Below are 26,048 nucleotides of genomic sequence, written 5' to 3'. Positions count from 1 at the left end.
TGCCGTACGCGGGCCTCTCACTGCCGTGGCCTCTCCCGTTGTGGAGCACAGGCTCCGGACGCGCAGGCTCAGAGGCCATGGCTCACGGGCCCAGCCGCTCCACGGCATGTGGGATCCTCCCGGACCGGGGCACGAACCCGTGTCCCCTGCATCGGCAGGCAGACTCCCAACCACTGCGCCACCAGGGAAGCCCAGACCTCAGGTTTTGATGCCAACAATTTATGAGTGGATAGAGTCAAAATTCAGGAATCATGCTGTGGACTTGGATCAATGAGATCCTGATTCTACTATTTCTCAACTGTACGAATAGAGCTTAATTCTTCTGGAATCCCATGCTCTCATCTCTAAGTTGAAAGGGGTCATTAGATAAGTTCTAAGGCGCTTGCAGATCTAAAACATTATGATTCCATAAGCTCTTTGACGATAGAATCTGTCTTACTTGTTTTTGGTTATGTTTTCCCACCAACCAAAATAGTCCCTAGTGCATTAACTATATTTGTTATTTAAATATGGGAAGATATTCTATGAGAAAAGATGCTGGGGAATCCATACATCAAAATGGAACAAGAAAAAGTCACAAAAGGGAAATATTGGGAGGAATGATTCTACTGGATGGTGTACCCAATATCCTTCAGAACATAAACTAACACAGGAGATCTACTGGCAAAGGTCCACCAGGGAGATTGGGGGGATACCTGAGAGGCATGAAGATGGGGAATAAGAGCAGATGACTCTTATTGATGAAGGAGGTTTTTGTAAAGAACTATGACAGGGGGAGTAAGGTCACTGTGTGCACTATAAAGCTGGTTAGTTCTAAAGCAAAGGGAGGCATGGCCTTAGATGTTATGGAATTTCAGTGAGGAGGGGAGGGAGGGAGGAAGCATAATAATTCTGGGGCATATACTGGTCATTTTGTTAGACATGGCTTTTGGTTGGAAGGGACTATAGATTTAATGGAAAAAGATTATCCCAGACTCTCAAAATGTTAGGGCTGTAAGACATCTCAGAAGTCATTTTAGAAGAAAGAAACTAAGGTGCAGAAAGGCCACTAACTTGCCCCATGGTCATCCAGTGACAAAAGACAGGGATGAGTCCAGAGCCCATGTTTCTTAGCTCTTAGTCATGTGCACTTAAGTCCCGTTAACAAGAGCGCACCTGCAGGTTAGGAGGATTCAAGCCAGTCACCTGCACTGTTGTTTCCACGATTCTTTGGAAAAAAAAAAAAAGCCCTTACCAAGCATTCAGAGGTGATCCTAGGTGCTCTCAGCCTTATTATCTCATTTAATCCCCATAATCCCTCTTCTACATGAAGAAACTAAAGCTCAGAGATGTTTAATAAGAGCCAATGAGTCAGAGCCAAGGGTTGATTATGTGAATAAAAGTTGAATTAAACAGCATTAAATTAAAACCATATTGTGGGGCTTCCCTGGTGGCGCAGCGGTTGAGAGTCCACCTGCCAATGCAGGGGACACGGGTTCGTGCCCCGGTCCGGGAGGATCCCACATGCCACGGAGCGGCTGGGCCCGTGAGCCATGGCCACTGAGCCTGCGTGTCCGGAGCCTGTGCTCCGCAACGGGAGAGGCCACAACAGTGAGAGGCATGCGTACCGCAAAACAAACAAACGAACAAACAACAACAACAAAAAAACCATATTGTGTAGCCTGGAATGCAGATATCATGGGAGAGTTCGAGTGTGGGTATTCGGGGTGACAGGAGGGTGGAATGTGTCTCACCAATTACTGCGTAGCCCCCAGGTAGGATCTTGTAGATGATGTCGTCAAATAAGATACCATCTGGGAAAAGCATGGCCATGATCTCTCCTACCAGCCTTCCAAATGCAGCTCCTAGGGAGAGACAAAAGGAAGGAAGGTGTTGAGAGATTCAAGGCCTTTATCCTCTTTTTTCAGAGCCATACCTCCTTGGGCGCTAAGACTAAATACAAACCCCCAGCCTTCCAGGCCTTTCCTTATTTTCTCAGTACACTAGATTGCAGCCATCAGTAAGATCCCAGGCTTCCCATCAGAACTTACCGAGCACAAACACAGGCATGAAGCCTCCGCAGGGTATGGGCATAGTGGTGGCCACGATGGACATCCAGAACTGGGGTAAAAAGAGGCGTCAGGACACCCTCTCAACTCTGCCCAATACACACACACACACACACACACACACACTCAACCTCCTTCCCACTATCCTCCTCCTTCTTGCTTCAAGAGTTACAGAAATCCTGGGGTAGCTAATCCTTCTGGAAGCCATCCTGCCTGTCACCCTTCCTCCAGAACCAAAAACACATGGAGCGCTCAGGCTAAGAGCTCACTAAAGACAACACTATAAGAAGGTTCCTCCAGGCAATCAACCCAAATTGTTCCTACCTGGAGTGACAATATTTGCCTTTAGGCAATCAGAACAAGGAGTGAGGCCCCAGAGGACTCCTCTGTCACTGCCCCCAAAAGGGCCTTAGCCTACTGTATCCTCTTAGCCCAAAAAGGTCACCTCAGCTAAGCAGCCTGAGCTCTTGAAAGTGGAGGATACCTTTTCCTGGCCAGACTATGTTTCTGAAAAAAAAAAAGCCCCAGCTCTAAGTGGCAGACACCTTAAAGTCATAGTGACTTACTGCAGGACTGCTTTAGCTTCACTATGGTCATTTATAAAGCCATCTATATGGCAAGCCTCACAAGGGAACCTGGAGTGAAGACAGTCCTGCCTGAGCCATTTCCTTTAACATCAAATCACCTTCAACAAAGGATCAGAAAATCAGATCGGTCCTGACCAACCTGCAGGAGCACATTGAGAGAGCCAGCTAAATCAGCCAGCGTGATAGAAAGGACCTCCAAGGCCAAGGTAGTATTCCAACAGGAATTGGGATGATTTTAGCAAAAGCAATAGGTACATTCTGCAGCAAAGAATGCAAAAGAACTGAGAAACCGAATGGAAAAAGGAGTAGTGGTTGAACTTTTGAAATATCTGTAAAAGAAATAAACATATGAGACATAATATATAAATTAAGCAACAGGTTTACATATCATTTCCAAAATAAGTAAGCCGATCTTAGAAAAAGATCTCAAACTAATTCGGTGAAAGATGACAACAGCTAAAGGTCAAAAAAAAAAAATTGCCAGGCTCAAACTATTTACAATTTAAACACTGCACCAACTTTATCGTAAACTAATGAGAAATAAGTTTCCTAATTTTCTGAACCTTAGAGAGAGATTCTTTTGAGCCAGGGCTGTCCTCAAGAGACAATGATGAAGGCTCTGAGAAGCCTTCATCCCTGAAGCTCTGAGAAGAGGCAAAATACATATGTCACCATGTCAGAATATGACTCTTTAAAACAGTTGAGGACAGCCAAGTTAAATGTACAATTGAAGAGGATACAGATTGCAAATTCTTCGAGTGTGTAACGAGGGTGTATCTTGTTGTCTTTGCCTTCTCTCAGCACTGGCACAGTGCTCAGTAAATGCAGGCAGGATGTAGGTAGGTAAGTTAAGTAAGTAGGTAGGAAGGAAGGAAAGAAGAGAGTTTGGTCAAACAGTATTCATGCAAAGCAGAGACACTTAGAGCTAATATTTGCTTAAAACATCCAACAGTAATGCTTTCAGGGGAACTTGTTTAAACTGCGGATGACCAGACACCACTGGAGGCTACCCCATCAGACTGTCTGGAGACAGAGGTCTAGGCGCTGATAGGCGCTTCTTAAGTGATCCTGACATATAACATTTTGAGACCCCTTGAACTATTCTGTGCTGTCTCTTTGGAATAAGTCCACGAAAGCCATAAGGGATTTTGTAGGCTCAGGTTAATCTGAAAGCTCCAGTAATAAAGATAATAGGTGGCTGATTGGTCTGATTTCAGAGGATGAACTTCAGATTATCCTCCAAGATCAGTGTAAGAAGAGCATGAGGATCAGAGGACACCGAAGTTATCAACTCCTATAGCACAGAGAATGACACTTGAGACTAGCATTCTTTTTGTGCTATTAGCACATGAAAGGGAAGATCCAGAAGCAGGGTAAGTGACCTGGAACACCAATAATTCCCAAGATTTTAGACACCCAGTTCTAGAGAACTGGGAAACCAGAGACCCCTTATCACAGATTCTACTTTATTTAAACCCTTCACAGGAAGGAACCACAGGGAGATTAGACAAGAATGCTACAGAGCCTCAGGCTGTACTGAGAACTGAGTGATCTAGGTAATAATGTTAGACTTATTAAAAAGGAAACTGAGATGTTGTAATTATATCCATACTCATTATAAACACTCCAGAGTTACAACATGGTGATGCCTTCCATGTTTTAAAATTGAGAAGATGGAAGGTCCCTTCATCAATGTTATAAACAGCTGAACTGAGAATCTTATCTGTGAGCACTGAGACTGCCAGAAGACCACATAAGCTAAATTTCAAATCAAACTGTGGAAAAATAGTTCTAAGTCACTTGTATGTTTTAATGTGCCTACGCACCCTATTGTCCACACTTTGGAAATAATAAGGGTATGGTTATGCGTCTAATGATAAGACAGTGAAAATGCTGGAAGCAGTGATTACTAGGTAATATCATGGATTTATAGCAGTGAATGGTTTTACATTTTAAATATTATAGAATAGCATAGGCCTGCTGCAAACTGTTGGGCTTGAAATATAGCCCAAGAAATGTGAGTTTCTTCTCGATTCACTTATTATGTAGACATTGTTGAGGATGTAATTCAGTGAGAAATTAATAAGAATGACATACAGTTGAGTCCTGCTATATAATCCAAGTAGGTTTCTCAGAATAAATTTTAATCTGTAAGGTGAAATCCAGAGATACACTTGGGAATCTGAGGAAATGAGGTCAGGTGGGAAGGAAATGTTGAAAATACATACAGAATTTTGTTTCTCCAAAAATTTTCAAACGCTTAACATTTCAAAAGTATATATGATCCCAAAGTTACCATACAGCTCAGTCTAGAGGAGTATCAGAAAAACACCACTGTTATCACTGAACAAGAAATTCTGAGATGCCATCAAAACTTGGACTTGGTTACTGCAGATGGGTTTGTATGCTCAACAACCAATTACAGGAAGCTGGGGTTTATAAATTAGAGAAGATAAAACGAAAGTCCAAAAATCAGACCCCTAACAAGACACTGAGAACTTCTTTATGATAAAAATATCAAATCTTTTGAAGGAAGAAATGAAAATGATCTAATTAATAAAGTGGGTGTGCAAAATATGGAAGCCACAGACCCAATTAATCCCCCTGGAATGGAATGAAAAAGAACATACATAAATACAGCCTCCAGAAACCACACAGCAAATCCTGAGAACATAAGTGACAGAATTGGAACCTGGTGTGTCAAGCACCTGGTATCTCTAAGGATAAGACCATTGACAAGCACATTAAATGAGCAGCAAAAAACCACGAAGGAAATTTTAAAATAATTTTTCAACCATAAGCATTAGATTCACCAAAGATCAATAATCAAGTATTACATATTTGGCACACAGTAGGTGCATGAGAACATTTATTGAATAAATGAACCCACCTCAGCTATTACAATATAAATATAACTTAGTGACTCATATCCTGGGGAAATATAGATTCACAATCAGTATCAAGAATAAGTTAATAGCAAGGTACGAAAAAACATGAAAGTTTAATGTGGACAGACTTTCAAATGAAGGCCCTTAATATATAGAGGAAAATGCTGGGTTATTCAAGCAAGACATACTATGAATAAGGAGGCAATCATCAAAAAAGAGAAAAAAAAGGCAATCAGCAATTATAACAGATGTCACAACCAGTGATGGAAATAAAAATATACTTGTATAAGGCAGTAATTGAGAAGTCTATAAACACATGATCCGTGACGGGCAAATATGAAAAAGAACTGTTATAAAAGAGATCAGCTTTTGTTTCCTAATTGAAGTTAGAAGAAAATGGTTTAAGAATGGCAAAATCCTCACAGCCTCACTACCTAGAGAATAATAACATTTATAAAAATTATTTATAGTCACTAAGAAAGTGGATTTAAATATTTTATCCCTTTTGTAATTCTAGAAAAGAGATCATCCACTAGACTGGGGAAAAAATGGATATGCAAATCATCTGAAAATGGATAATCAGATGCATGGAGAATGAAGTACCTAATTATCTAACATGTGGGGGGATTTGGTTAATTTATCTGAGGTCTTTACACAGTTATCTGTATTGCTAAGCTCTGTATTGCTAAGCTCTTGTCCTTACTTACGTGGCTGCTGTGATGTCTCAATAATCTAGCAAGCGGAACCTTGAGAAGGGTTATAATAATTATGGCAACATCACTAAGCTGACATGAATGGAACACTAACCCAGATATTGGTTCACTTCTCTAGATGAGCAACTTACTTATGTGCTGGTTTCCAAACTGTTTTTTTATTAGGTTGGATGAAGACCAAATGAAGTTTTACCCTTCCCTACCCTATGCACACCCTGGTTCCTAGGTTGAAAACAGAAGCCCAGGGAGCCAGGAGTGTAGGGAGAGGTACCTTCATGATGAAGAAGAGGGTGATGATGACGACAACATTGACTTTTGGGTGGATCCACACAGCTGACTGGCCCAGGCTTTCAGGGTCGCCTACATGCTTTACCCACGTGTTGTTGTCAAACAGGGTGCTGATGGCTTCACGAGGCATCAACTGTGAGAGGAGGAAGCAAAAGGGAGCAGTTCTCCAGGGATGTTGGGTACTTCCCTTTTTTTAAGAGAACCAATTCCCCAGTTTCGTTGTTCAGGGGACACTTTTGCTTTTTTCTCAGGGAGAGAGTCTATCCTGGGGCAAAAGCACATACGCTCAGAAGCCTGAGGGACACCTGTGCTCTTTCCTCTTTTCCATGTGGCCCCATCCTGGCTTGGTCCCAGTCATGTGCTCAGTGACCTGACTCCCACCCTCAGAGGTCACCCTTGGAGCTGACCTCTCCAGCCATGAACTGTCCCATTCCTGGTGGAAAGGTAAAGGAGGCGATGACAAAGGTAACAATTCCAGGATAGAGCAGGCGGCTGAAAAAGAAACAGAATTCATCCTCACCCTAATTTAGCCAGGCCACAGTGGACAACTCTCTGGACTCTGGTAAGCCGAAGTTTTACTGTAGTCTACTACAGGAAAACTGGAGTCTACTGGAGTCTCAGGCCATTAGACAGAGCATTCTCTCCACCAACAAGCAATCTTTAAAGGGAAAACTGCACCATTCATCCCTGGTAGAGTATCAGGGCTTCTATATTTTATCACAAGCCACCTAAAGGCATTTAACGCCTTCCACAAAGATTAAAAGGGAGGAACTCTTGGAGAAACCAGAAGGCAAACAGGTAGGGCAGAAGAAGGCGGTGACTCACTGCTTAGCCAGAAACTGGCTGAGGGCCTTGTGCTTCCGGACACCGAGCATGACTTGGCGATGCAGGTACACAAATACAGCTCCCAGGAAACCACAGCAAATCCTGAGGGTGTAAGTTATGCAGAAATGATACCCTCATCCCTCGGACCTGGCCACCGCAGGGAAACAAATACCAGGCACACACCTTCCCTTTCTACCCACCTCCCCCAACAATTTACACTTCACCCACACCAACCCCACCTTCCCAGCTTGGGTCCCTTCCAATGCAAAGCCACGCCCCAGCCCTGGTTCCCCACTGTCCTCCAGAGCAGACAAACCCACTGACCCGATGGCTGCGAAGGCTGGGAGTTCCTGCAGGTCAAAGGGGAAATCCATTCGGAAATTGGTTCTGAAGAGAGCTGTGATGGTGACTATAGGATGGAAAGGCCAAGGATTATGGTGGGAGCATCACAGAAACGCACCAAGAAGGAACCAGGGTCATAAGTTTTAAGGATTAAAGCTTCCTCCCATCCCAATGCCTCCTCTTCTATTTGATTTCCTTTTTCTAACACTACTGGCTGAGACACTCTCCCCTATTCCATGACCTGTATCCTTGCCCTATATATACCCTTGGGCCTTGGTCTCACTTTCCAAATGATGCCATCCACTCCTTTTCTGCACTGCCCCACAGAGCTTCCCTCCACGCCCCATTACCAGCCTCCCTATTTCACGCTGCCTCCACCCCAGGGCTCCCCTGTTACCAGCATCCTTGTTCCACACAGCTAGCACTCGGAAAACAAAGGCGCTGAAGGTGGCTGCAAAGAATCCTCGCCAGTAGTTCCTCACGGCAAAGTAGGTAGAGGTGACCTCGATGCTAAACAGCACTCCTGTAGGGGCAAGGAAGGAGGGTCAGGTGCAGACAAAAGTGTGAGGCTCTCTCCCACACTCCCACCCCGTGGACCCAAGGAGCTTTTGCTGAAACTTCAATCACAGCGGGAGCAGAACTGGGAAGTGATGATCTCTTAGAATGCGCCATGCTCTAAACCATATACCTGCTCATGCTAGCAGTTTTTTGCAGGCCAGGGATGTGGTTCAACAAGATACAGAGAGGATGGGAAATGAGGGGGTTTAACCCACAAAACCTGAGGGTCAGGTGGTCGTGCCCTCTCCATCCCTTAGAAAGCAAGGTTGGGTAGGATTCACAGTTGTCTGGTATCCACGGGGATTTGAAAAATTTCTGCAAGAAAAGTTACAGAAGAGAAAGCTTCCAGAGCAGGTGCTCACCAGAGCACCAAGCAGAGCTCAAGATTTACAGGGACTCTCCTTAACACCCCCCTCAATCTCTCCTCCCTTCTCCCATGCACCACGTACCATGCAACTTTTAGGGAAGAAATAAGAAAAATGAATAGGAAAAGGCTTTGTGAGAGGTGACAATACTCAATATTGCAAGAAAGGAAAGAGGATTCATCCACATTTTTTAAAAATTAATATTAAAAACCTGACTGAAAAGGACCAAATCCAGGGGGAAAACCAAGAGGCAGAAGAAGTTATAAACAATTATGCTTAAGAAAGGTGGGTGATGATCCCCGGTCAGGGAACTAGATCCCACGTGCATGCCGCAACTAAGAGTTCGCGTGCCGCAACTAAGACCTGATGCAACCAAATACATAAATTTTTTTTTTTTTTTAAAAAGAAAGGTGAAAAAAAAAAAAGAAAGGTGGGTAAGGTAGAAGGAAACCTAATTAAGAGTCCTAAGTTGTACTCTTTCTGAGAGTAGTTGCTGGAACACAAATGAGAAGGTAAATAGATAGAAAAATAGCAAGAGTTGGTGGAGACAAAGTAAGGAAGCTAATAAGGGTATAAAAGATAGACTTAACAGATGCAAAGAGGGCTTCCCTGGTGGCACAGTGGTTAAGAATCCGCCTGCCAATGCAGGGGACACAGGTTCGAGCCCTGGTCCGGGAAGATCCCACATGCCGCGAAGCAACTAAGCCCGTGTGCCACAACTACTGAGCCTGTGCTCTAGAGCCCGTGAGCCACAACTACTGAGTCCACATGCCACAACTACTGAAGCCCGCGTGCCTAGAGCCCATGCTCCACAACAAGAGAAGCCACCGCAATGAGAAACCCGCGCACTGCAACAAAGAGTAGCCCCTGCTCTCTGCAACTAGAGAAAGCCCGCGTGCAGCACCAAAGACACAAAGCAGCCAAAAATAAATAAAGGGAAAAAAAAAAGATGCAAAGAAAATAGTCTTTAAACATACCAAGAATCAGGGAATAGGCTGTGATTAGATGCAAAGAAAAAACTTACAAGAGAATTACCTAACACCTGGCTAAGCCTCATTTTTATCGGAAATGAAGAAGGAAAACAAGGAAACGCAGCCCATAATGAGATGAATGGAGAAGAGGCCCAGACCTAGGAAAGCCCGTGAACTAGACAAGGTTCGTCTCCCCTTGCTCTCTGCGAGAACGGCTGCTGGCCAGCCCAAGACCCCCAGCCCTCTCCTCCGTAGGTGACAGTCAGCGATGACAGAAAGTCATTTATGCCAAGGGAGTGTGGTTACTCCCTCGTGGAGGAGCTGCTGCATTTGGACAGAGGATTCCTCGTGGTTAGCTCAATGGCGCCTTCTCTGGGAAGGTATCCCCGATCCCCCTCCGCGGGTAAGAACAGTCCTTTCCTTACCTTGTTCTCTCGGAATTCTGGACTATCAGAGCACTTAGCACTTTCAGGTATAGTTATTTATTTACATCTCTGAGTTCCCCCAGAATTGAAAGTTCCTTGGAACCCCACACCTAACACAGTGCCTGGTACATAATCAGGGCTCGAGGCTTGTTTCATGGATGCACAGAAAGGAGAGGAACGAGAGCAGAAGAGAATAGGTGGCGGGCATTGCAGGAAGCGGGGAGTCTGAGGGGCGGAGCTTTGCTAACCACCTCTTGCCCCTGCTCCCCAAATCCTGTTAGGTAAGGCAGCTGTTTCCTTGGCCTAAAAGGAGGATTTGACACAGTGGGGAGTCAGGTAGAGCAAGTCTCTCTTTTTCTTTCTTTCTTTCTTTCTTTTTTTTTTTTCTTGGTACGCGGGCCTCTCACTGTTGTGGCCTCTCCCATTGCGGAGCACAGGCTCCGGACGCGCAGGCTCAGCGGCCATGGCTCACGGGCCCAGCCGCTCCGCGGCATGTGGGATCTTCCCGGACCGGGGCACGAACCCGTGTCCCCTGCATCGGCAGGCGGACTCTCAACCTAGGCGCCACCAGGGAAGCCCCTCTCCTTTTCTTTACCAGTAACAAAACCAAAGTCGGCTTTGATTTGTCGGATGTAAACTATCCAGCTCATGAATAGTTTACGACCCATTTTTGAAATCCTGGGCTAGATTTTCTTTCCTGCGATGTGGTTCTGGGACACCTTCTCTAACAGTCTGTCACTGTGTACTTCGGAACGAGAGCTCATTTTCATATTCGCCTGAGCCAGACAGAAAATGTGCTGCTAAGAGGAAACAAAGCATTAAAAACACAAACAGCATTTGGAAACTCTCTAGACTCCTAGGTTCCGTAATATTGTTCTCTTTCCCACCCTGAAGGCTCCTCCCTGCCTTCTCCCTGGCGCCTTTGCCTCTGCCCAGCCAGCGCCTTGTCCTTGGTCTCCGACAATGGCTACTCATAGACACACTTTCTCAATCTCATTCATGCCCATGGCTTCAACTACCACCTCCATGCTAACCTACTGGTTAACAAAGCAATGCTTTCAGCTCAGTTCCTGAACTTCAGACTCACCAAGCCAGCTGCCTATTCGATATCACTTGGAGACGCCACAGGAACTTCAAATGCAACGTATTAAAGTGAAATGTATCAGCTCCCCCAGACCTGTTTCACTTCCTATATTCCTTTTTTTTTTTTTTTTGCGGTACGCGGGCCTCTCCCCGTCGCGGAGCACAGGCTCCGGACGCACAGGCTCAGCGGCCATGGCGCACGGGCCCAGCCGCTCCGCGCCATGTGGGATCTTCCCGGACCGGGGCACGAACCTGTGTCCCCTGCATCGGCAGGCGGACTCTCAACCACTGCACCACCAGGGAAGCCCCCTATATTCCCTATCTTGCTTGCAGCATCACTATCCACGCCATTTCCCTCGTTATAAAATTGGAAGTTAGCGTAGATTCCTCCTCCTTTCTTACCTTTCACATCCTCACATAAATCAGCCACCAGGTCCCATCGATTTTATTTTCTATCACCCATATATATCATCCTGTTCTCTATCTCTTCTGCCTCTGCCCAGTTCGGTCTCTCATCATCTAGCATCAGGACTATGACAATAGTCTTCTTGTTAATCTTGGATAAATCCTATTAATCCACAGGCCAGTTCTATCCTGCACAGATCTGCCGGAGTTGGCCATGTCACTTCCTTATTTGAAATTCTTCCATGGCTCCCCTTCACCTGTGACAGCGTTTCCCAAAGTCAGGTCCATGAGATACTATGAGTTCCATAAGAAGGTCCTTGCAAAAAGAATTCTGTGGGAAATGCTACACTTGGGATATTCACAATACATGTCAGCATATCAAACGTTCTGATAACTCTTCCAGTTTAAAAAACTACCTTTTGAACCCAGTATTTTCCAACTTATCTTATCTTGGAACACTGTTTACAGGTTATGTCTGTTAACACCATGAACTGTGTTCCATAAAACACATTCGGGCTGCTTCTAGCCTAGAGAATGAAATCGACATTCTTGTGCATTTCCTACTAGGACCTTCATGATTCAGCCCCCACATACCTATCCAGACTCATTTCCTGTCATTCCTTCCCCTGTATCCTCTAGAAATGCACATATATGTTAATTTTAGTCCCTTACATCTTGACTTTGCAAGGCTGTCTCCTCTCTCTCCAGAATATCTTCCTTGCACTTTGCCCAGGCTGCCACTGGGACGCTTCTTGAGTGAACTGTGATGGTCTGCTTGCCTTCCTGTCTGCCCTTTCAGCCGTGGGTACCTGAGAGCACAGGAACCAGCACAGCGCCCAGAGGGCTCACGGCAGAGGGCACATATGGAAGCAAAAACATATTTGCCATTTTAGCCAAACACTGAAGCAAATTTCTTTCATCGGTGTAAGGAATTAAGAGTTGACCATATAGTGAATAAATTATTCTAATACTAATTTTTTTATTTTAGAATTAGTCTATGTTCATAAAATAAAAGCAATCAAGTAATGTTATCTGCAAATTCTTTAATATTTGCCATTTATTACAAACATCCTGAAAACAGCATTTTAACTTTTCAATGCTTAACATTTTCTCAAGAGCCATGTTTTATCTGTAACTTTTCTATTTGCCTCTCCCGTTCTCTACACAGGATCATGAAGAACCTTCCTCATTCACCCCAGAAATTCCAGTTTTATGCAAAAAATTCATATTCTCTTCACTCTAAAAGAATCTGATTAAAAACAAAAACAAAAAAAATGCTACCTTTCTAAAAATATTCTTCAGACCTTCTGGATTTGTAAGGCAAAAGACCAAATAAAGGTGAAAGCGGGTATAAATGCAAGTGTGAACATTTAATGTGTGCAGAAATTCAAACACACTACCCTTCACTGGCTGGGGACTATGGCTTTAATGACAAGAGCTGACAACAAAAGTGCAAACAGGATGCCAGCTGACGTGTTCGCTGACATCGGTGCAGTGTCAGTTCAAGTGAGCATGGTACATTTTCATTAACTGTAAATGTTTATCCATATATCACTTCTGAGCCAAGTCATCTTAGTTTCCTGAAGACTCCTCTAGGAATGGACTGATTACATGTTCATAATTGCAAGATACCTCTAACAGCTGGTGCATTTAAGAAGCATATGCCTTTCCTGCAGTTTTGCTTCTCAGATTGTCAACATGGTGTCTTTTTTATCACCGATGAATCCAATGAGTGATCTATATAATCCTTGCTCTGTTAGTCTGGTTATAACTGTTATCAATGAGTAAATAAACAGATACAACAGCTTTCTCTGACCACGCCCACTTGTTAGTTATTCAGGACAAGGACAATAATCTGAAAGGTTACCCTTTGTCTAACATTAGTAGAAAGAGCTAAACTCAATCTTAAATTGTTGCCAAGGAAAAACGACACTGTAGTCCTCATTTAAAGCTGATTATTGGGACTTCCCTGGTGGTCCAGTGGTTAAGACTCCATGCTCCCAATGAAGGGGGCACAGGTTTGATCCCTGGTCGGGGGACTAAGATCCTGCATGCCCCAAGGCGCGGCCAAAAAATAAAAATAAAGCTGACTATTAATCTAAATAAGGTCCACCTAAACTTCTGTGTCCTTAACAACATACAACCAAAGGTAAGTCTTCCCTTGGAGAAGAAAATACATAGAGATGTCAATTATACTTCAATTAAAAACAACAGTGACAGGCTTCCCTGGTGGCGCGGTGGTTGAGAGTCCACCTGCCGATGCAGGGGACACGGGTTCGTGCCCCGGTCCGGGAAGATCCCACATGCTGCGGAGCGGCTGGGCCCGGGAGCCATGGCCACTGAGCTGAGCCTGTGTGTCCGGAGCCTGTGCTCCGCAACGGGAGAGGCCACAACAGTGAGAGGACCGCGTACAGCAAAAAAAAAAAAAAAAAAAAAAAAAAGAATTATTCAAGAGCAAAAAACCAAGAGGAACATCCATAGAAGTCCCCTGTTAGAAGATGTAATACGTGAAGGGCAAAAATATCCAACAATACCAAGGGTTTTAATATAAGTACGGGACCCATAAAGGCCGCCTCGGTTTTCCTTCCTGGCTCTACCACTTATTAACAGGATGACCTTGCTCAGGTCACTAACTCTCTCTCTCTCTCTTCCTTAATATAGATCTCATCCAGCTTTGGGCAGGAAGGGATGTAAAGTCCTTAGAACATTGCCCGCGCATAGTAAATGCTCACTAAAAGCTATTCTTGCTTGACTCGTGTTTTAACTGCTCATACTCGAACTTGGGGATGCCGACAAAAACTGTTTTGGGAGCAAGACCAGGCAAGTGGACAGACGTAGGCGGGGGTAAATCACTTGCCTCCAAGTGGTGTCCCAAAGCAACAGCCGACTCCTACTGCACAGCCCACGGTCAGCATGTCAGTGTAATAGTATGGCTGCTACTAGGGGAGACACAGACAGGGAGCCAGATGGGAAGGATGGGCAGGGGGGCAGAAGAGGAAAGGAGAACAGGCAAGGGTGGGGAATAAAGAAGGAGCGGCTTAAGTCACAGGGAATCACAGTGGCCCCGTCTCCCCCCTGCGATCCCAGGCCAAGAGAAACTCAGTTAGTTTGGCAAACAGGAAGTGCTCTCCTAGCACAAGGCCAAACATAGAAAATGAAATCAATGTTAGGCAGACATATGGGAGGAAGGCCAGCCAATAAATGGTCACCAGAGAGGGGCTGGAGATGGGGACAGTCAGGGCAAGAAGTGTCAATAGCAAGAGAGACAGGAAAGGACTTCCGACAAACAGCACCAATAAAGCCGGCAAGAAATAGCCACCAGCCTCAAAAGAACAGACAGCTCTCTGGTAAAAAAAAAAAAAAAAAAAAAAAAAAAGCGCGGGTGCCTGGAGTCCAGGGCCACACCCTGAAGGCCCACCCACCAGTCCCTTCCGCGAGCACGCCTGTCCACCCCAAAGCTTGTGGCAACCGCTCCAACCCCTCGGGCCACCGGGGTAGGGAGGAAGTGGGACTTGCCTCCGACAGGGGCTGCAAAGCAGCATCCCACGCCCACCGCGCAACACCAGGAGATCAAGCTGCCCAGGCACAGTCTGCAACAGAGAAGCTCGCGGACAGGGCGGGTGGAGCGCTGGGGCGGGGGAGAGCGCACGAGAAGGGGTGGAGGGGCAGGAACAACAAAGGGACGGGGCGGCACCGGAGGGGAACTGACACCCGGGCGGCTGAGGAGCGGACCACATGCCGAGCCCCGACGCGGGGGCAGGGATGGGAGGTGCGTCAAGGAACCGGCACAGGCTAAAATAAACAGCGGCATCGCGTGGCTGGAGTAGGCGGGTGGCGCCACGTGTGTGGGGACGAGGGAGCGTGGGTTAGCGCAGTGCCCGGCTCAGCATCACGGCCAAGGCAGCCCTGCCCCACCCGCCAGCGCGCACAGCCCCAGCTCCTTTTACCTTCTTAGCCTTACCTCGTACACCCCACAGAGCACGGACATGAACTTGCTGAGGACAGCGGCGCAGATGCTGGCAATGTGGACAAAAGGGCCCTGGGAGAGAGGGGGGGGACGAGGGGTCAGGGGCAGGGGGCCAGATGGGGGGCTTGGTGGCATTCTTGGACAGACATTGGTTGCTCCAGGCACTGTACCAGGGGCTGGAAATACAGACGTGAGCAAGATAGAGGTTCTGCCTTCGCAGAGCTTCATCCCAGGGAGGAAGCGGGGTGATACGCCAGCATATTATCATTTCAGAAAATGTCCCCCGCTCGCCACAACGAGAGAAAGCCCCCGCGCAGCAACGAAGACCCAACGCAGCCATAAATACATACATACATACACACATACATACGTTTCAAAAAAGGGGGGAAAAAAAGAAAATGCTAGGGGCTAAGAAGAAATTGAGGGAGGGCCAGAGGAGAGAGACAGGAAAGCTGAGGGTGGGATGGGGAAGGTCACAACTGAGTAAGGCCTTGATGGAGATGAGGCGTGAGCCGCATTTGCATCGGGAAGAAGAGTGTTCCAGGCTGAGGGGACAGCAAGTGCAGCAGCCCCAAGAGGGGGGCAGGCTCCCGCAGTAGAGTGGCAGGAAGTGCCTGTCACTCAAGCTCAGGGAAGGAGCCTGATCACCATAGTCCCCCTAGGCCCCAGGAATAAGTGTGGACTTCATTTTAAGAGGAACAGAAAGCCATTTGAAGTTCCTGACCAGAGGGCAGACATTCCTGATTCCATTTTGAAAAGATAACTCTGGCTGCAGGGGGCGGGGGCGAGAAGGTACAGGAACAGAACCTTGAAAAAAAACACAGCCTCTTTTAGGTCTCAGTTTTCACAGAATGTGTCTGGATTGTCTTTAAGGCCGTGGTTCTCAACTGGGGGAGGTTTTGCCCCCAGGGGACATTTGGCTGATGTCTGGAGACATTCTGATGGTCACAACGGGGGTTGGCAGGAGGGAGGGGGGAGGACTGCTGCTGGCAGGTAGCGGGTAGAGGCCAGAGAGGCTGCTAATCATCCTACAATGTACGGGACGGCCCCCCAGAACCAAGAATTAGCGGCAAATGCCAACAGTGCCCAGGATGGGAGATTCTGCTCTAAGGTGCTCCCAGGGCTGATGAAGATCTTCCCATGTATCTCTCCTCCGGAATCCCCATGGTCCCACGCTGCCCCCGAGCTCCCTCTAGACTCAGTGCTGCCCTCTGCCTGAGGACCTGCCCAGCTCACCCCACAGTAACTGGAGTCCTACCTCTTTCCCCACAGGGATGCCACTGCCCAGCCCCGCAGTCAGGGCCACAACCTTGGCCACGAAGGCCTTGAGGGTGAGATATTCCTTCAGGACAACCCCTCGAAGTATTGTCTTCATTTCAGGGATTCCAGAGCCTAAAAGGGTTTTTAAAAAATGATTGTGTGCAGGTTCAAGCTGGAGGTTAAAGGTAGATGGACATCCAGATAGTGGACATGGGGGTGGGGCGAGAGGTCTACGGGGGGAGGACAGTAGCAAAGCAGCGAAAGGACTGTCAGGGGCGTGGGGGAGGGAGGGAGGGAGGGGAGCGCGGTGTCTCCAGGCCAGTGAGATTCTGCTGGATTATGTTGATGGCATGATGGGGTAGGATCTGGGAAGTTCTCACCGACAGCCTGGGGAGAGATGAGGTGGCAGAAGAGGGCACTGAAGAGGATGAGGATGAGTGGGAAGGTGACCCAGACCAGGAACTGCAGAGGCATGTTGGGCTGCATCTGGTAGTAGGTCCACTTGTAGGCTGCAGAGACAGGCGTCTGGGCTTAGTCCTATGTGGATGGCATGTTGCCGCCATCCCACACTCGTGGCATGGAACAGCGTGCTAGGAGTGTGCTCCAGCCATGGCTATCCCGTTTGACCTCAGAAATGGCACTGTTCTCATTTGACACGTGGCGGGGGTCTAAGCTGGGGGATGAGACGTGATCCGTTCAAGTTCCCAACACTTGTAGGAGGTCAAGTGGGCGCCAGTGCAGCAAACCACACTCTGTGGGCCTATCATTAGAGGCTGTGGCGCACCCAACCACCCCGGTTAACCCGGCACTGAGGGGCTCCTGGGACTCCAGGTGTTTTCAGTTGCCTGAACTGAAAAGTCCTAGAACTAGGACAAGTTGGTCACCCTGTGAGAGGGTCCCCACAGCTTGGCTGGTAGCAGGTGGGAGGGGCAGAAAAAATGGATCCGGGTCTGGGTCTGGTCTCATCCTGGGCCAGAGCTCCACCTGATCTCCTCTGTGCACCATCCTCCTCCCAAAGCCCCCCCAGCTTATCCTAGGTTGAAACTCTAGAACAACGGCTGTATGGGGAGGGCTGAGGGCAAAGGGCCAGGTTAAACCTACCCTGAAGGGTTTTGGCACTGACGTAATCCATGCACCAGCTAACCAGAGCCATAAGCAGCCCCAGAAGCAGCAGAAAGATCCAGTCTTCCCCTAATTTTCTTCTCACCACGAGTCCCATACGGTGGATACAACCTAGGAAAAGAAAGTAAAGAGGAGCAGGTGACCAGTCACTACCGTGTGTGTGTGGCTGAGGATGGGAGGTGCAGGGCCCTCGGGGTCTTGTCTATACGTCTCATTCCCTGAGTTTCTTCCCACCTCTCTGCCCTTCGAAAGGCACCAAAGTCCAGTTCCCCACTGGCTACTTGGTTCCTTTCTAAACCCTAGTTTCTTGGGGCTGCGTGGGAGGGATGGTGGGAAGGACCTGGGAGCCATGTCTTCTCCTTAATACTTGGGGGAGGGCTTTGGCGTGCGTGGGGGGATGGTGAGCCAGAAATATGCAACAGGTCTTCTGAGTTAGTGTCCTAATGCCTGTACCTCCTTCCATTCCACATTCCTTTATTCCCCAGTCCCCATCACCTTGACATTTAGAATAGTGTCCCTCATCCATGTTGTCCATGGAAGCACTGGAGTCCATCGTCTCGAGCATCCCCGTGTCCTGCTCCTTGTGTGAAAACTGCGCTTTATGATGGCCATAGATCTGGACAGAGGGAGATGGGAAAGGTCTGTCTTGTTGAAGAGTTAAAAGAAATAGAGGGGAGCATATAGATCCACAGATAAAAGAAACAAACAGCTTTTTAAAATCCTGGGTGTTGAGGGCCTCGGGCAGGGTCACTGTGTGGTCATCCATGCCCTCCACTCCCCACTCTCCATCTGCACTTTTCCCACTCCTCACCCTTGTCTATCCATCCACACCCTTGCACATCTGTAGTCATCTTGGTCAATAGCAGCCTTCATCAAGGGGACCAATTTCTACTCTGAAGCAGGGATACAAAAACGGTGCTAAGGGCTTCCCTGGTGGCGCAGTGGTTAAGAATCTGCCTGCCAGTGCAGGGCACACAGGTTTGAGCCCTGGTCCGGGAAGATCCCACATGCCGCGGAGCAACTAAGCCCGTGTGCCACAACTACTGAGCCTGCGCTCTACAGCCCGCGAGCCACAACTACTGAAGCCCGTGCCCCTAGAGTCTGTGCTCCACAAGAGAAGCCACCGCAATGAGAAGCCTTTGCACCACAACGAAGAGTAGCCCCTGCTTGCCACAACTAGAGAAAGCCGGTGCACAGCAATGAATACCCGATGTAGCCATAAATAAATACATACATACATGCATACATAAATGTATTAAAAAAAACTGTGCTGACACTGGGCATCTGCATCAATTACATGTTTTTGTGTCACTGCTTCCTGTGTCTCAGCCTCTCTCTTGTTTCCCCAGACTCCCTCACACTGATGTGGATGGGGTAAGGAAAGACTAGCAGGTGACTCTTCATTGCTCTTGGCCTTGGTGTGTCTAGCTTTAATGAGGCCCCTCAGATGCCCTGGAGGCTTAGAGAAAGCCCATCCACCTCCGCTTCCTGTGCTCAAATGCACAAACTGGACCCAGCCCGGATAAAGCAAGTCAGTCCACTTCCTCCTGAAGCAGAGCTTGCGTGTTTGGGGTGTGTGTGTGTGTGTGTGTGTCTGTGTGTGCAAGGTCTCTAACTGCCCCACCTCCACTGCACTAACTACGTCCTCTGGAGCCAGGGTCAGGCCAGGCCACGTTGCTGGTTCTGGGAGAGCCTGGGTGGAAGAGATCTGATTTCACAATACAAGAAGTAGAGTTTATGCCTGAGTCCTGGACAGGCACGCACTAATACCCTGCTCATGACTCTTTCGTCTTCTGGGATGAGGTTAGTGACTGGGAGAAGCCGTGTTTCCCTCTGTATCCTACCTGGCCCCAGAGAGAAGACATTACCCACAGGGGGCCAGCACACGGGCTGCCTCAGCCCCCTTGGTTCCCAGGCTGGTGGAGATGAGAAGAGGGTGCTCCATACCAAACCTGGGCTGGGAAACACTGAAAGAGCCGGATCTGTGCTGGCTGGACCAATGTGTACCAGTCGAGCAGGGCTGGGAGGGCAGGGAGAAGTCAAGCCTGAAAGCATTCGCAGTGTCTGGATTCCTTAACAAAAACACCCGTGTGTGTAGGGCTGGGGCTGGGGCTGGGAGGATGGATGAAATGATGCTGACAAAATACTGATAACTGATCATTGGGCAAGGGGTACTTGGGCATTCATTACACTGCTCTTTCTGTTTTTGTATAAGTGTGAAATTTCCATAATAAAATTTAAACAGAGAAAAACTTAAGTCCAAACTCCTCTTCTTTGCTTTCGGGGCCCTTTGGAGCCCAGCCCAACCCTACTTCCCAAGCCACCTCAGCATTCCTTTCCAACAGGAAGCTTCACGCTAGTGTACCTGGTTTCCTCACTGTCACCAGAAGGTGCCATAACTGCACCTTTACTCAAGTTGTCATCCCACCCAGACCGCCTACACGGTGACAGTGAGCCCAGAGCCATGAGGAGAGGTCTTTCTGTCCAGCCCCACACAGTGTTCTAGGGTCCCCTCCTCCAGGAAGCCCACTCTGACTCACCATTGGAGCCTCTGCTGGCTTTTGTGTCCCAGTCCCCACCTGATCTTCCAGGGCTGCCCTTACCCACCACCCTCGGGATGGATCAGGACTGAGACGTGGATCCTCTTGACCCTCAGCGCTGAGCTCACCAGCCCAGGCCAGCCCTCAGTTTCCCAGTCCTGTCTAGACCCCATAAACTAGAGGAACCACAGTCCACTCCCTCGTTGGCTAAAACGCTTTTAAATCTTGATTTCCTGGTCCTCCTGAGAGGTTCTATCCTGTCTCTCTCTGCATGCACATTCACTGGCTAATCCTAACCTGTGTGTTTATCTGCGACCAGCTCCCAGCCTGTCTTTCAGCGGTGCTCATCCCATTGCCCTTTCCTAGATGTCTAGAAGCCCTGGAGGATATTTATCCCTGGACATCCCTGATTAGTTCACGAGCCCCTCTCTCTGGGTACAGATCTCTGTACCCTTCCAGGTGCCTGCCACTTCATCGGTTCTTACTTAATGAATCCTCCCACCTGAAAGTTTGATTATATTTCTTCTGCTCATTTGACACTGGTCTATCTTTGATCACTGAGATGCAATTCAGTCCATTTTCTCCACTCATCCCAGCTCTTCTGCCTTCTGCAGAAGTGCTGATTTGTGTGTGTCCTGCCGAGGGTGGGGAGGGAGAAATCCGGCGGTGTCTGCGCGCGGGAGAGGGTGTAAGGACAGCTCAGGCACACAGAGCTGTGGTCCCCTCGGCCACTCACCTCGTGTGGGTTATGTAAGCAGGAGCTCGTCATGCATGTGTGGCTTTGCCCTCTCCCCCCAGGATTCGGGGCTTCTGTTAGTAAAGCTTGTGTTAAAGTACCCGTGTATCTCTGTATAAGGAGCTCACAAGGCTGAACCCAGACCTTTGAAGAATGTTCATATTTTGAACACATGACCGTGTACTTTTTCAAGTTAAAAAGATCACAGTGCTCCCTCTTTCCACCTGATTCCTCTTTTCCCCCAATCCATGGCACCACCGTCTCCTCGAATCCACCGCCCCCTCCCCTTAGGACTTTACCTGTGTGGGGCGGGCGTTGGGACGGGGGCCCGCATCCCTCCGGAGCCTGTGCTGCAGGTCCCCACTCTTGGAGGGCAGTCCGTAGCTGGTGCAGTGTTCAAAGGGCATGTACTGGTACTGGGGGGCACTACCCCACCAGGTGGGCTCGGCCCCAAGCCTCTGGGACCCAGATGGCTCCATGCTCCCTCCCCCGGCCAGGCCTCGGCCTGCTTGTCCCTGCCCTCCCCCCCAGTAAGGCTCCTTAAGCCTGCCCTCCTGCTTGTCCCCAAGGCGTCTGGGGCAGCGTGCCCACCCCCAGCTATTTATAGCCATCTCTCCGTCACATGACCCCCCCCCCAGCCACATCTGATCTGCTTGGGGTCGAAGCAGGTGTGAGAGCCGTGCGGGGGAGGGGTTGGGCTGAGAACCTGTAGGACAGCCCAGCAGGGAATTCCCTCAGCAGGGCCAGCACTGTCCCCCTCCTTAGTCACTAGGGGGCTCCCAGCCCCAAGCCACTGGTCCAGCTATAAATATTGCCCAGACCAGGATGGAAAACGGCTTCGTAGGCTCTCAGACCTGTGTGCTGCCCCGGGTCTGCATCCTCTAAGCAACCCACCTCTTTTCTTCAGTCTGTGGGGACGTGAGGGCTGAGGAGATGGATGGAGTGATCCTAGGGTCCCGAAGCACCTGGGGTGGGGGGCAGCTCACCTGGCAGAGTAACCGGCGCCTCTCTGCCCTCTTTCGCTGCGGGCTTGTTCCCAGCTCTGTGTCTTCCTGAGGTTTAGTTCTCATCTGTTGAACCAGCTCTCTCCCAACCCAGCCGGTGTTCAGCTTTCTCCTCCAGCTCTGCCTTTTCTGTCTGCCAGAGGCTGCTGGTGATGCTTTGGGGTCATCCCCTTGACCACAGCTTCATCACCCCCTGGGTGTGGGACCCAGGGGTAATAGCCTTGTGTTCTGGCCTTTCTCCCACCTCCCAGACTGGTACACGTCAGCCACACCAGCAGCCTGGATGTACAGGGAGGGAACTGAGCCTCCGTTTAGACCGTTTAGACCGTGGAGCATCCCTCGGAGGTCTATCAGGGCAGGTAAGATAACGGGGGGAGAAGGGGAAGTGGGCCAGGGGAACGAGGGAGGCCGAGGAGGGCAGGGAAAGGGCGTTTCTCGTGATGAGCCCGACAAACATAAAAGATGACAGGGAAGTACTCTGATATTCTTCCCTTTTCAGGTCAATAAATAATTTTTGGCCAAGGCCAAACTACTCTATCTGGCATCACTCTTTTTTTTTTTTTTTTTTTTTTTTTTTTTTTGCGGTACGCGGGCCTCTCACTGTTGTGGCCTCTCCTGTTGTGGAGCACAGGCTCCGGACACGCAGGCTCAGCGGCCATGGCTCACGGGCCCAGCCGCTCCGCAGCACATCACACTTTTTTAAAACCAGTTTTCCTAGTACAGTCCTTCCCCTCTGAGCTCTTCACTATAGAATAAAATTGATAAAGATGAGCCAGTGTGTGGTTTAGGATCCATCACCAAGTGAGGTCTGGCCCAGGACAGCCAAAGTTCAGGGACTGCAGGGTAGGGACACTAAACATCTGGTCTACAATTACATTTTGTTCTAGGCTAAATGGGACTGTCCAAAGCAGGTGGGGAAATGAATACCATTAAAAGCACGTTTTCTAACATAAATCTGAAGGCCTATAATCTACCCACAAAGATTACAAATGTGTGATTTGAGGGCCTGGAGGTTTGTAGTATCTCACTCCTCCACAGGCAGAATATAAGAAAAGAGCTAAGGGGTTGGTGTGAGATGAAAGAAATACTTTCTTAATAAAGAAAATAGAATGCCGAAATGAAATTATATTCTTTGCAGGGGGCTTCAGAAACAGAAAAGATTTTCACGCCTTTGTGGAGTATGGCTCCCCTGAAGGTAGTCAGTTTCTGTAGGGGCTTAATAATCCCAAGAAACAAGTAACTAGGGCTATTGCTATTTCTTCACTGTTCCTGAGAAAATCAGGTCCTGGTTATGGATTCCAAAATTTGAAAGCAGAGGTTATGGGCACTGAGAAAACCCTCATACTCCACCAAGCCACCTAGAAGAACCAGCAGCAATTCTAAAAACCAGATTCTAGGGACTTCCCTGGTGGTCCAGTGGTTAGGATTCCATGCTCCCAATGCAGAGGGCCTGGGTTCGATCCCTGGTCAGGGAACTAGATCCCGCATGCCACAACGAAAAGCCCGCATGCCACAACTAAAAAAAAAATATCCCATGTGCCACAACTGGGACCCAGTACAGCCAAATAAAAACCAGATTCTGAAATCAGGAGGGTCAAGGAAACCTATAGCTGCTACTGCTGGAGGGCAAGGGTTTGAGAGTAATGATCTTGAGTCTGAGATTAGAACTAGTTAAAATCTCATGGGTTATCAGCCTGCAGGAGAAGAAAATAAAATGTAAGCGGTGCCCCCCTCCATCCCAACACCCCATGGGTGGACAGTGCTTAGGCTCTTATTTGGAAGGCTGAAGATGGGTTTCTGGGGAAGTTCTTTGAAAAGCTCCTAAATTTGGAAACAAATTCATAAGCATGCATTTATCTATGAGATATGTATACCGTATATGTATTCTTTTGGGGTTTTAAGTAAACTTACTTGAGGTCCATGAGACTAGAAGGTTAAAACCTATAGGCTTGGGCTTCCCTGGAGGTGCAGTGGTTGAGAATCTGCCTGCAAATGCAGGGGACACGGGGTCGAGCCCGTGTCCCACATGCCGCGGAGCAACTAGGCCCGTGAGCCACAACTACTGAGCCTGTGCGTCTAGAGCCTGTGCCCCGCAACAAGATAGGCCGCGACAGTGAGAGGCCCGCGCACCGCGAGGAAGAGTGTCCCCCTCTTGCCGCAACTAGAGAAAGCCCTTGCACAGAAACAAAGACCCAACACAGCCAAAAATAAATAAATTTAAAACAAAAACAAAAACAAAAACCCTATAGGCTTATAGAATTTCTATTTGAAGGAAGGTTGTTGAAATGACCATCTGGGTCACAGGTGCAAGGGGACGTGTGTTAGGGTATAGGTGGTCGTGAACAAGCCAGCCCCTTGGCATCCCCACATCCATTTAAGCAGGAACTTTCTCCCTGGGTTAAACCCTTGTTTTCAGACTCCCACCTCTTCAAGTCTGGCCTCTCCAACCATTGGACGATACACCATTACCTTCTCTTTAAGGCGCTTTCAGTCATGACTTCCCCTCTGCACATCCAGCCTAGCATGGAACCCATGACCACCTACTTTCTGAAACTTCACCTAGGCAACTGCAACTTCCTCTGAACACATTTCCCTTTGCAGTTTTCCTCACTGGCAGTCATTTCTCCTCTACTGCTTATTGGACCTTGCCTTCCAGATCCTTCAAAAATCCCTGGTCCCTTCCCATACCCTGCATATGAGGCCTTCCTGAGAGCACTGGACAGGGCTCTTTCTTTCTCCCCTTCTGTATTTTTGAACACGATACAGTACACTTTTTCCCTGTTCTCTGCCCCAAAAGGGCTAAGATGGAATAAAGTCTTTGGTCTCAGGCTCCTTCTCCCAGCTCAGTGGGAAAAATCTCTGGCCCCAAAAAGTGAGGAGGGAGAAAATCGCATGCTAAGAAAAAAGTCACAGAAGCAATATTGTTAGCTGACAGCATGGACTCAAGTCGCCAGGTTGTTTCCATCCTGGCCTCCGTTTCCTCAGAAAGGCAGTAATTTAAGAGGGTTACAGAGAGAAAAGAACGCATGTGAAAGTCATAGTGCCTGCCCCAAAGTGAGCTCTGAATGTTGTGTCATTAAACTGAAGCTCATTCTGTGAGATGCTTAACAGCCGTCTCAGATGCCCAGAGAGGTAGGTGTACACATGCAGGTGGGCTACGGGGTTAACAGATGGTTAACAGATGTGTAATGTGTTAACCCTGTGGGATCCACCATGCATCCTCATAGGGTAGCGTCCTTCATCCTTTTAAGGTAGCAATGATTTCCCCGTGTTTAGATAAGGGTGAGGTTAGCTACCTTAGCCACGGTCTCCGATACCTTAAAAGGCCAAGCCACCATTTGCCATCTATTTAATTCTAGAGTCCATGTCCTTAAAGCTACATCTTTTTTTTTTTTTTTGGATAATTGAAGTCTCGGAGCCTCATTTTCCACTTCTGAAAAAGAACCAGGGAGATGCCGCCCTCCTGGCCTGTGGGAGGATGGTGTAAAGCTGCACAGGCCTGGGAGACGCACCAAGCGCTCCGGCAACTATAGCTGTTATGAACCTCTTCGCCTCAGACCACTTTCCCCCTCTGCTCATATCCCGTCGGCCCCATTTCTTCCTGTTTTCCTCTTCCCTATTACAGGAAACGGGATGGGGGAGGGCAGCAAACGGCCGCCCCCAGCTCAGGGATGGGGTATAATTTTAGAAAATCCCCTGGCAGAGGGGACAGAGATCTGAAATTCAACCTGATACCCTTATTCAAGGGTGGGGCGGGAAGGACGTGGAATCCAGCTCAGCATATGCTGCTCTCTAATCCCCGACACACCAGCCTCCCAAACTTTCCTCCCACTATTCCAGTGCCCCTCCCAGAGGCTGTGTCTCCGCCTCCCACCCCTGGAGAAGGTCCCCGGGTCCAGCCCGCTCTGCAGGACAGTGCCC

At 48.3% G+C, this 26,048-nt stretch overlaps 1 protein-coding gene across 1 annotated transcript in view; it reads right to left on the bottom strand.

Moving 5' to 3' along the window:
- CLCN1 (chloride voltage-gated channel 1) overlaps positions 1 to 22,359 on the bottom strand; it is a 33,883-nt gene extending 11,524 nt beyond the window's left edge. Inside the window, exons 1-14 of the mRNA XM_082631700.1 lie at positions 21,423 to 22,359; positions 18,343 to 18,463; positions 17,827 to 17,958; positions 17,106 to 17,234; positions 16,724 to 16,857; positions 15,460 to 15,537; positions 14,356 to 14,434; positions 8,089 to 8,214; positions 7,674 to 7,758; positions 7,350 to 7,451; positions 6,932 to 7,016; positions 6,508 to 6,657; positions 2,031 to 2,100; positions 1,734 to 1,844 (exon numbers count right to left, since the gene is read on the bottom strand). Coding sequence (XP_082487826.1) covers positions 1,734 to 1,844; positions 2,031 to 2,100; positions 6,508 to 6,657; positions 6,932 to 7,016; positions 7,350 to 7,451; positions 7,674 to 7,758; positions 8,089 to 8,214; positions 14,356 to 14,434; positions 15,460 to 15,537; positions 16,724 to 16,857; positions 17,106 to 17,234; positions 17,827 to 17,958; positions 18,343 to 18,463; positions 21,423 to 21,767 — 1,747 coding nt within the window. The 5' untranslated portion in view covers positions 21,768 to 22,359. The remainder of the gene's footprint in view (positions 1 to 1,733; positions 1,845 to 2,030; positions 2,101 to 6,507; positions 6,658 to 6,931; positions 7,017 to 7,349; positions 7,452 to 7,673; positions 7,759 to 8,088; positions 8,215 to 14,355; positions 14,435 to 15,459; positions 15,538 to 16,723; positions 16,858 to 17,105; positions 17,235 to 17,826; positions 17,959 to 18,342; positions 18,464 to 21,422) is intronic.
- Positions 22,360 to 26,048: the final 3,689 nt, after the last annotated feature.

Source organism: Mesoplodon mirus, assembly GCF_964341445.2.
Source record: "Mesoplodon mirus genome assembly, chromosome: 9".
Taxonomy (NCBI): domain Eukaryota; kingdom Metazoa; phylum Chordata; class Mammalia; order Artiodactyla; family Ziphiidae; genus Mesoplodon; species Mesoplodon mirus.
The sequence above is the reverse complement of the archived record's forward strand: the minus strand, read 5'-3'. Positions and strand labels throughout refer to the sequence as shown.